The sequence below is a fragment of the Cotesia glomerata genome, linkage group LG8, assembly GCF_020080835.1.
Source record: "Cotesia glomerata isolate CgM1 linkage group LG8, MPM_Cglom_v2.3, whole genome shotgun sequence".
Taxonomy (NCBI): Eukaryota; Metazoa; Arthropoda; class Insecta; order Hymenoptera; family Braconidae; genus Cotesia; species Cotesia glomerata.
In genome coordinates, this window is record NC_058165.1 from 17,417,444 (window position 1) to 17,429,469 (window position 12,026).

At 29.6% G+C, this 12,026-nt stretch overlaps 1 protein-coding gene across 2 annotated transcripts; it reads left to right on the forward strand.

The window, feature by feature from the left end:
- The first annotated feature begins 1,283 nt into the window (after positions 1 to 1,283).
- LOC123270542 (116 kDa U5 small nuclear ribonucleoprotein component) lies at positions 1,284 to 9,427 on the forward strand. Of its 2 annotated transcripts, none has more exons than XM_044736648.1 (4): positions 1,284 to 1,416; positions 1,564 to 1,810; positions 3,962 to 5,871; positions 8,549 to 9,427. In XM_044736648.1, exons 2-4 carry the CDS (start codon positions 1,568 to 1,570, stop codon positions 9,333 to 9,335), a joined length of 2,940 nt encoding a protein of 979 aa, XP_044592583.1. In that variant the 5' UTR covers positions 1,284 to 1,416; positions 1,564 to 1,567; the 3' UTR covers positions 9,336 to 9,427. The 2 variants fall into 2 exon arrangements, with proteins under 2 accessions (XP_044592583.1, XP_044592584.1); XM_044736649.1 differs by lacking the exon at positions 1,284 to 1,416 and adding an exon at positions 1,460 to 1,489.
- Positions 9,428 to 12,026: the final 2,599 nt, after the last annotated feature.

Sequence of the window (12,026 nt, forward strand, 5' to 3'; positions counted from 1 at the left end):
AAAAAATGTATTTTATTTTAAAAAAAGCGTGAGGTGCATATGGTGTCAATAGTTATAAATATTTTATTGACAGATATGAGTAGAGTGATTATCATTTTGATAATATCTTAAAAAGCACCCCACGCTTTTTTTAAAATAAAATACATTTTCTTTATTTACACTATTATTAATTTATATTTATTGAAATTTTTAACACTATTCTTAATTTAAATTTATTTTCTATTTTTTAGTTTGGTTTTCTATAAAAAGCGTGTTTTTAGTTTTTTTAAACTATTATTTATTTTTTACTTTTTAGTTAGGTTTATTTATAAAAGCGTGATTTTTTAGTTTTTTTAAACTATTATTTGTTGATTATCAAAAATATTCAGGCGCGCAAATTACCCACGGAGAGTTACATACTGACATACTGACATACTGACATACAAGTGAAGCTAATAAAAAATAATTATTTATAAATATTATAAATACGGTGAATCAGAGTTCGATTTCGGAGAGCGAGCCTGAGAAACGGCTACCAGAACCAAGGAAGGCCGTAGGCGCTCAGATTACCCACGGAGAGTTACTGACATACTGACAAACTGACAAACAAACTGACATACAAGTGAAGCTAATATAAAGCGTGTCAAAAGGCGTCATAGCGCTGTAGACTGGCTGTCAATATGGGATTCACCATAAAAATTATGAACTAGTTATTGACTCCCATTATTTAAATATCATAAAGCATACAATTAATTTCGATTATTTAATTTTATGAATATTTCATATATTGTTAATTAAAAAAAAAATAGATCATATAATTACATGAAAAAATTAATTTAAACTCGGCAGTTAAAAAAAATGCTTTTCTAACCAAAGTTGTTAAGAAAATAGACGCTCGTAAGCTGATTTGATGAACTGGTGCTAACTTTATTTTTTTTTAATAATTAATATTTAATATTTTGAACTGAATGTGATTTTTTTCAATTTTTTAATTAATTAGAATTTAATAAAAATTTATTTGATCGTTATTCTTATTACAGATAATTTAATATATTTAAAAATAATTTAGGGTGTCAATATTTAGACCCCCGTCAATAATTGGGGCTTTTACCTTAGAATATTTTTATAAATTTCAAAGTTAAAAATTAAATATCTAAAAAAAATAGAAATAGTCTTTAGCGCCACCATTACAGTCGGAAGTACTGAATTTTATCTTATCGATTGGGCAACTGCAATAAGTGTAGTACAAGTAGTACATACAATACTCGTTACAAGTCCGTGTGCTAGCTAAATTTATATAGCATAATAGACACAACGCAACGTTTAAAACGTTTATCAACGATTATAGAGAAAAAGTGTTATTAAAAAATAAACAATAAGTTATTTTTATAAAAACTATCGCATTATATTTTTAATAAACTATCAAGACTAAAAACCCGTAAGTACATTTAATGTAAATACAAATATAAATATTTATAAGTAAGATAATATTAATTTTGAGGTTACACCGGTATTTAAAATTTTAAAGCTAGCCTGGTAAATAATTATTGTAATTGAAATTAATTAAACAAAAAAAAATTGTAGAAAAATGGACGCTGATTTATATGATGAATTCGGGAACTATATCGGTCCAGATCTAGCCTCAGAAAGTGAGGAAGAGAATGAGTATAACCACGCCGGCGATGAAGCCGAAGACAAGGATCGCTCCGATGAAGAAATGGACGAGGATAAGGATGAACCTAGAGACGCTATGGATCAGCAATCCTTGCAAGTTGTTTTACATGAGGATAAGCGGTATTATCCGAGTGCTATGGAAGTTTACGGTCCTGATGTAAGTTAATGTTTTTTATTTTATGATATTTACATCAGTTGACAAATGATAATTTTTAGAATTTTTTTTACGAATAAATATTCATAAATTTAATTTTTAAGAACTTGCAGAAAATATGAATACAATTTTTTTTTTTAATTATTTATTTGCTGAAAATAATTCTAATAATTTACATTTTTTATTTTTTAAAGGAATTAAATAATTATAAGAAATATTGTAAAATAATTTCATCAAGTTTTAAAAATTCTTAAAAACAAAATCTTCTTAATAATTATTTAAAAAAAAAATCTCTAAAAATTCTCAGCTGTTAGCAGATTTCAGTTCTATTTTTTGTTTTTTAAAACGAATAAATTACAATTAACAAAATACTCTAGAAATTTGTTAAATTGTACTGTACTTTCTTAACTATTGACGTTTTTCAAGATATAAGCTCATCCCGATGTTACACTCATCGAGACCTTTCATTTGAGTACCCACATCGATTTTTCATATATTATATATATTTCACAAATGCCATATATGTAAAATATATAAAAAATGCCATGTGAGTACTTAAATAAAAGGTCTCGATGAGTGTAACATCGAAATGAGCTTATATCCTAAAAAATGTCAATAATTAAGAACTGACATTTCTATCTCGTGAACTATTAACATTTTTAAAGATATAAGCTCACCCCGATGTTACACTCATCGAGACCTGTCATTTAAGTACCCACATCAATTTTTCATATATTTTACATATTTATATATATGAATATATGAAAAATATATCAAAAATGCATGTGGGTACTCAAATGAAAGCTCTTGATAAGCGTAACATCAGGATGAGCTTATATCTTTAAAAATATCAATAATTAAGAAATGACCTTGTATCTTATCAACTACTGAAATTTTTAAAAATATAAGCTCACCTCGACATTACACTCATCGAGATCTTTTATTTGAGTATCCACATCGATTTTTCATATATTTTATATATTATATATCGACGTTCTAATTAGAAAATTGTTTAACTCCATTTTAGAAAAAATTCTTTTTTTTCTATTTGTACGAAAAAACAATTGTTTCAAAATTTATTATCACTTTGAAAAACAATTTAATATCTAATAGAAGTATAATATTTTGATTTGGATCATTCAAATAACTTATAATTGGACTATTGCTACATCGAAATGTTAAAAATTCATCCTCCAAAAAATAAGGAGTTAGACCAATTGCTAATTAGACCGTCGATATATTTCACAAATGCCATATATGTAAAATATATAAAAAATGTCATGTGAGTACTTGAATAAAAGGTCTCGATGAGTGTAACATCGAAATGAGTTTATATCCTAAAAAATGTCAATAATTAAAAACTGACATTGCTATCTCGTGAACTATTGACATTTTTTAAGATATAAGTTCATCCCGATGTTACACTCATCAAGACCTTTCATTTGAGTACCCACATCAATTTTTCATATATTTATATATATTACATATATGTTTATATGAAAAATATATCAAAATGCATGTGGGTACTCAAATGAAAGCTCTTGATGAGTGTAACATCGGGATCAGCTTATATCTTAAAAATATACACTATATATGTATATGAATATATGAAAAATATATATCAAAGTTTAATATGTTATTAAATTAAAAAAAAATTTCATTTTTTCATTTAAAAATTTTTTTTGCCATCAAATATTCGTTATAAAATTTTAAAAAATTATTAAATATATTCTAAATTAATTTTAAGTAATCAAAAAATGACCTTGTATCTTCTGAACTATTGACATTTTTAAAGATATAAGCTCATCTTGATGTTACACTCATCGAGACCTTCCATTTGAGTACCCACATCAATTTTTCATATATTTTATATATTTACATATATGAATATATGAAAAATATATCGAAAATCCATGTGGGTACTCAAATAAAAGCTCTTGATGATTGTAACATTGGGAAGATCTTATATCTTTAAAAACTTTAATACTTAAAAAAGTACAGTGCAATTTAACAAAAGTCATTATTCAATAAATCAAAATTTTATTTATTTATACTTTACAAAGTGACTGCAAGGTTGCCAGTTTATTTATCAAAAAAATCAAAATTTATTTTAATCAAAATAATATACTTCTAATTTCAAAATAAAAATTTCAGGTAGAAACATTAGTCCAAGAAGAAGACGCTCAACCACTAGACAAGCCTCTAATAGCTCCAACCCGCCGCGCAAAATTCCAAATAAAACAACAAGACCTCCCCGACACAACCTACAACATCGAGTTCTTAGCCGACATGATGGACACTCCCGCATTAATCCGCAACATAGTCCTCCTGGGTCACCTCCACCACGGAAAAACAACCCTAGTAGACTGCCTAGTCCGTCAAACTCACCCCTACATGCACAACGTCACCGACGAGAAGCCTCTCCGCTACACAGACACACTCTTCACCGAGCAGCAGCGGGGAGTATCAACAAAAGCGACTCCAGTGACCTTGCTCCTCCAAGACGTCAAGTCCAAGTCCTACTTAATGAACATTTTCGACACCCCAGGCCACGTGAATTTCTCCGACGAAGCTACAGCAGCTATCCGCCTCTCCGACGGCGCAGTCCTAGTAGTCGACGCCGCAGAAGGAGTCATGCTCAACACCGAGCGTCTTTTGAAGCACGCGATCCAAGAGAAGCTCGCTCTCACTGTCTGTATTAATAAAATCGACCGATTAGTCCTCGAGCTCAAGCTTCCTCCCCTAGACGCTTATTACAAACTTCGTCATATTATTGAAGAAGTAAATAGTTTAATTGCTCTGTACTCCGATTCAGAGAACGCGAGTTTTGTATCTCCAGCTCTAGGGAACGTTTGCTTCGCAAGTTCTGAATATAATGTCTGTTTTACTTTAAAATCCTTCGCTGCTCTGTATCAGAGGACTCATGAGTCTCTTAATGTCGACGAATTCGCTAAAAGGCTCTGGGGAGATGTTTATTTTAATTCCAAGACCAGGAAATTTACCAAAAAGCCGCCACATAATACAGCTCAGCGGAGTTTCATAGAATTTATTTTAGAACCTTTGTACAAAATTTTTGCGCAAGTTGTTGGAGACGTAGATTCAACTCTTCCTGATGTTCTTGATGAATTGGGGATTAGATTGACTTCAGAAGAAATGAAGATGAACATCAGACCGCTCTTGAGGCTGGTGTGCACTAGATTCCTCGGAGATTTATCAGGAATCGTTGATATGTGCGTTACTCACGTCCCAAGTCCGCAAGATCACGCTTCTACTAAGATCCAGCATATTTATACGGGACCAATTGACTCTCCTTTGGCGCAAGATATGGTAAATTGCAACCCAGATGGAAGATTGATGATCCACAGTACTAAAATGTACCCCACTGAAGATTGCACGCTCTTTCATGTCCTGGGTAGAGTTATGTCCGGGACTTTGGAAGCTGGACAGAAGGTTAGAGTTTTAGGAGAAGCTTATTCGAGGGCTGATGAAGAAGACTCGAGAGTTCTGAGCGTTGGAAGGCTCTGGATAAGCGAGGCGAGGTATCAGATTGAATTAAATCGCGTACCTGCGGGTAATTGGGTTTTAATAGAAGGTATTGACAGGTCGATTGTTAAAACAAGCACGATAACCGATCTCATTAATTCTGATGATCTTCATATATTTAGACCGCTCAAGTTTAATACTCAGAGTGTGATTAAGATTGCCGTCGAGCCGGTTAATCCCTCGGAATTGCCCAAGATGTTGGATGGACTGAGGAAGGTTAATAAAAGTTATCCTCTTCTGGGGACCAGGGTAGAGGAAAGTGGAGAACATGTTGTTCTGGGGACCGGGGAGCTTTATTTGGATTGTGCTATGCATGACTTGAGGAGGATGTACTCGGAAATTGATATTAAAGTCGCGGATCCGGTGGTTTCTTTTGCGGAAACTGTTGTTGAGACTAGCTCGCTTAAGTGCTTCGCGGAGACGCCGAATAAGAGGAACAAGTTGACTATGATTGCTGAGCCGCTTGAGAGGGGCTTGGCTGAGGATATCGAGGCGGAGCATGTCAAGATTACTTGGAATAAGTGAGTTTTTTTTGCTTTTTTTCGGGGTGGTAATTAAAAAAATTACAGGATTGGGAAATATTTTTATTAAGGTTTTGATTAATTGAGTTATTTTGTCAAGGTGGATTTTCGGAGATTGAAAAATTTTTCTTTATTAAATTTGTAAAGAGAATTAAAATTTTTTTTTAGAATTTTTAGAGAAAAAAATTAATTTTGAAAATTTTTTTTTTTTTTAATTTTTCGTATAATAAACGAGCACAAAAAGAGTAAAAATTTTGGTAATTATTTACAAGTAGGGTCCACTCGACTTTTGGCCGTATCTAAGCGAAAAATTGACATTTTTTATTCATAAAAAATATCGGAAAAGAAAAAAATAAAGATTTCGATAGCTTTTTTGTCTTCAAAAGTTGGAAAAAATTTTTGCTCATGATTTTGGATAAAATTTTTATTTTATCTTTTTTCGATATATTATTTTTGAAAGTACATTGCCTTTCAATGATTCGTACCGGTCAAGAATTTTACGGAAAATGGAAACATCAAAATTTGGACAACTCTAAATAAAAAAATCACTAAGTAAAAAATTTATATAAATATTATATTAGAAATAATAAAAAAATTATTTGTCTAAATAAGGATAATTAAAAATTTTGATAATAATAAAGGTAGTAATGTAAAAATTTAGTTACCAAAAAAAATTGGAATTATTTTAAAAAAGATAAGCATAAAATTATAAAATTTAAAAATAAGATATCCATGAAATTAGACAAATCATAAAACAAACAAGTGAAATGACAGATATTTAAAAAATGGAGAAGAATAAATTTAGACAAGTCAATAAAAAGACAATTGAAAATTTAGAAATATAAAAAAATTGACAGTTTTAATTATTCGTAAACTTAAAAAATAGCCATCTCTAAATATAGACCAGTAAATTTAGATATCTTTAGTTTAGGCCATCTCTAAATATTTACGAATATAAATTTTTACAATTCATAACAAAGACGATTAAAAACATAGTAATCATATAAAATAAGCACTAAGAAATTTAAAATTCAAAAGATAGTTAAAAATTAATTAATTTTCCTGTGACCGCTGCTCCAGAAAGTTATAAAGTTATTTGCGACCGATTGTCTTGTAATTTTTAAAACACACCAAGATTTAGCTTTTAATCTTGGAAAAAAATATTTTCGAAGACTCTGAACTAGGAAGTTGTACAGTTATTTGCGATCTATTGTCCTATAATTCTTAAAACGCACCAAGATTTTGTTTTTGATCTCGGTAAAAAATATTTTTGAGGATATATACTTCCTGGAGCAGCGGTTACAGGAGCTGTTGAGAGTTCCGGGTCCTTGAAAATATTTTTTACCAAGACTAAAAGCAAAATCTTGGTGTGTTTTAAAAATTACAAGACAATCGGTCGCAAGTATCAGTACAACTTCCTGGAGCAGCGGTCACAGGAGCTGATGGCAGTTCCGGGTCCTCGAAAATATTTTTTTCCAAGATTAAGGTAGTACTACGTTCAGAATTTAATGAAATTTGGCATATTGGTACTCTATAATATCATAATTAAGCAGTAAAATTTTTGGAACCTGAGCAAGTCCTGAAAAAAAGATATTAAAAGCAAAATCTTGGTGTGTTTTAAAAATTACAGGACAATCGATCGCAAATAACTTTATAACTTCCTGGAGCAGCGGTCACTGGAAAATTAATTAATTTTTAGCTATCTTTTGTATTTTAAATTTCTTAGTGCTTATTTTGTATGATTACTATGTTTTTAATCGTCTTTGTTATGAATTGTAAAAATTTATATTTGTAAATATTTAGAGATGGCCAAAATTAAAGATATCTAAATTGACTGGTCTATATTTAGAGATGGCTATTTTTTAAGTTTACGAATAATTAAAACTGTCAATTTTTTTATATTTCTAAATTTTCAATTGTCTTTTTATTGACTTGTCTAAATTTATTCTTCTCCATTTTTTAAATATCTGTCATTTCACTTGTTTGTTTTATGATTTGTCTAATTTCATGGATATCTTATTTTTAAATTTTATAATTTTATGCTTATATTTTTTAAAATAATTCCAATTTTTTTTGGTAATTAAATTTTTACATTACTACCTTTATTATTATCAAAATTTTTAATTATCCTTATTTAGACAAATAATTTTTTTATTATTTCTAATATAATATTTATATAAATTTTTTATTTAGTGATTTCTTTATTAGAGTTGTCCAAATTTTGATGTTTCCATTTTCCGTAAAATTCTTGACCGGTACGAATCATTGAAAGGCATTGTACGTATAAACAATGATTAAGGTGTCCTATAAAAAAAAAGTTGACAATATTGATTTGAAACACGATATAAAAATTCAAATATTCATAATCACTCTTATAGTGTCAATAATAGGAGCTTTTACATTACTGTATTTTTAATTTAAAAATATTTGTCCAGTATCTGAAGAAAGTTTTAAAAAATCTTTACCGACTTTTATAAATAAAAATTTCGAATTTTATTTCTCCAAAATAGACTGATAAAAAAATATTAAAAATTCAATTTTTGACATTCTGAATTTTTAAAAATCTAAAAAATTTTTTATCCTGATCTTTGTAGATTATTTTTAAAACATATTTTCATAGTAATAAATTTTTCCCTCTATAATTGAATCCCACATTAATTATCATACTAAATTATAGGAAACGCCTGGGAGAATTTTTCCAAACAAAATACGATTGGGATTTGCTAGCAGCTCGTTCAATCTGGGCGTTCGGGCCAGACGCCACCGGCCCCAACATATTGGTAGACGACACCCTGCCATCCGAAGTCGACAAGACGCTCCTCAGCAGCGCGAGAGATGCTATTGTCCAAGGCTTCCAGTGGGGAACTCGCGAAGGACCATTATGCGAGGAACCGATCAGAAACGTGAAGTTCAAAATCCTGGACGCGGTTATCGCGCAAGAGCCATTGCACCGCGGAGGTGGTCAAATAATTCCAACCGCGAGAAGAGTCGCATATTCCGCCTTTTTAATGGCGACTCCTCGTCTCATGGAGCCTTACTTGTTCGTCGAGGTTCAAGCTCCAGCAGATTGTGTCTCTGCTGTTTATACAGTCCTAGCCAAGCGCCGAGGTCACGTTACTCAAGACGCTCCAGTTCCTGGAAGCCCTTTGTATACCATCAAGGCATTTATTCCCGCTATTGACAGCTTTGGGTTCGAAACTGACTTGAGAACTCACACTCAAGGTCAAGCTTTCTGTTTGTCAGTTTTCCATCACTGGCAAATCGTTCCTGGAGACCCGCTGGACAAGAGCATCACCATCAGACCTCTCGAGCCACAACCTGCTACTCATCTTGCTCGAGAGTTTATGCTCAAGACCAGAAGACGCAAAGGGTTGTCTGAAGATGTTTCTATTAATAAATTCTTCGATGATCCTATGTTGCTCGAGTTGGCTAGACAGACTGAATTTTTGAATTATCCATTATAAGTTTTTTAATTTGCTACTTTGTTAGATTAAGTCTTTTATATTTAGATTTATTATTTAATAATAAATTTATTATTGAATAAATATTTGTAAATAATACTTTAGTATGGTTTTATTTTTTAATCCTAGAACGGAGAATGTAATTTTTTTAATTTATTAATTTAATTACTAAAAAAAATTGAATAAAGGTTAGACTTAAATTATCAGATATTTTAATATTTGGCACTAACAATTAACCCTCGGAGTACACTGGGGGTCATTTTTACGCCAAAATTTTTCTTATCCTAGAATATTTCTCGAAAATAGATTTGTTTTTAATTAATTTTTTCAACGTTAAAAACTATTTAATTCAGAATAATAACGATTGTATTCAAAAGAGCATTGTTTTATCTACCAAAAATGTAATAAACTGAATTCCGATTAAATGAATAGTTTCTGAAATATAATTCTTCGAAAGTCAAGTGGGGTCAATTTGACCCCATGTGTACACTAAAGTTCTGTTCAAAGGTGTGTACTCCGAGGGTTAATAAATAAATTTAAGCTTGAAAATATTTAAAAAAAATTGTTAATTTACTAGCAACCTTGCAGTTACTATATGACTGCCGTGATTTATGTACTATAAATAAATAGAATATTGCTTTATTAAATAATGACTTTTGTTAAATTGTACTGTACTTTATTGAATATTGACATTTATAAAGATATAAGCACATCTACATGTTACACTCATCAAGAGCTTTCATTTGAGTATCCACATGCATTTTCATATATTTTTCATCTATACATATATAATATATATATATATATATATATATATATATATATATATATATATATATATATATATATATATATATATATATATATATGAAAAATTGATGTGTACTCAATTGATGAGTACTCAAATGAAAGGTCTCGATGAGTGTGATGTCGGGGTGAGCTTATATCTTTAAAAATGTCAATAGTTGACGAGATACAATGAAATTTCTTAATGGTAGACATTTTTAAAAATATAAGCTCATCCCGATGTTATACTCATCAAGACCTTTCATTTGAATACCCACATGGCATTTTTTATATATTTTATATATTTGGTATTTGTGAAATATATAAAATATATGAAAATTTGATGTGGGTACTCAAATGAAAGGTCTCGATGAGTGTAACATCGGGATAAGTTTATATCTTTAAAAATCTCAATAATTCACGAGATAGCAATGTCAGTTCTTAATTATTGACATTTTTAAAGATATAAGCTCATTCCGATGTTACACTTATCAAGGCCTTTCATTTGAATACCCACATGGCATTTTTTATATATTTGGTATTTATGTAATATATATAATATATAAAATATATAAAAAAATTGATGCAGGTACTCAAATAAAAGGTCTCGATGAGTATAACATCAGGATGAGCTTATATCTTCAAAAATGTTAATATTTCACAAGATAAAAGAGGTTTAAATAATTATCATAATAAATTGACTATCGGTGAGAATTAAATGAAACCTTAAATAAAATTAAAAAGGTAAAAAATCAAATCAAGACCTTTGCAATGACACTAAATTTCACTAAAAAATCGATTTTATCATATGAGTATCCTGGACACAGAATTTTTCTTATTCTCTTAATAATATAGACTAGCAACCTTGCAGTCACTATCTGACTGCCGTGACTTGTGAACTACAATCAAATAAAATTTTCCTTTATTAAATAATGACTTTTGTTAAATTGTATTGTACTTTCTTAAATGTTGACATTTTTAAAGATATAAGCTCATCATGATGTAACACTCATCAAGAGCTTTCATTTGAGTACCCATATGAATTTTGATATATTTTTCATATATACAAATGTTACGGAGTGATCATATACTGGTACGTGATCATCTATTGGGGCTTTTACCTTATATGTAATATATATAAATATATAAAATATATGAAAAATTGATGTGGGTACTCAAATGAAAGGTCTCGATGTGTGTAACATCGGGATGAGCTTATATCTTAAAAAATGTCAATATTTCACAAGATACAAGGTCATTTCTTAATTATGTATCATAATAAATTGACTATCGGTGAAAATTAAATGAAACCTTAAAAAGGCACAAATTTAAATCAAGACCTTTGCAATGTCACTAAATTTCACTAAAAAATTTTTTCTTATTCTCTTTTAATAATATAGATTTCGAATTTTTTTGATAAAAAAATTTTAATAATTTTAAAATATCTTTTTATTTCAGTAAAATAATTTTATCGTAAATTTTTATTAAAAAAAAAAATCAATTTTCTATTTCAATGTTTAATAATTTTTTAGACATTAAAAATCTTGAATTTTTTTTTTCATAATAAACTAATAGCAAAAAATTGAATAATCATTTTAAATAGAAAAGTTTCAATACATCTGTTGACAAAAAAGTTGAGAAGTAAAATAAAATATTGTAAAGAGTATTGTGAGAATTTAAGCGTTTCTGAGATTTAAGATGTGACTAGGAAGCCGAGATTTAAAGTAACGAAACGAAACATGATTGCCGAGGCATATAATATAAAATAACATAAGAATAAGATAACAGGCGGAAAGACATTGGTGTATATCAGGTGTAGTAGAGAATGATGAGGTAAAAAGGGGATGTAGAGGGGAATGATGAGGACCAGCCGCATAATGACAGGGTTCCTCGTGCCAAGGTCTCGCT

Coding starts and splice junctions, on each gene's coding strand:
- LOC123270542 (XM_044736648.1), top strand. CDS start 1,568: ATGGACGCTGATTTATATGATGAATTCGGGAACTATATCGGTCCAGAT. Junction 1,811..3,961: donor TGGAAGTTTACGGTCCTGAT/GTAAGTTAATGT, acceptor TAAAAATTTCAG/GTAGAAACATTAGTCCAAGA. Junction 5,872..8,548: donor GTCAAGATTACTTGGAATAA/GTGAGTTTTTTT, acceptor ACTAAATTATAG/GAAACGCCTGGGAGAATTTT.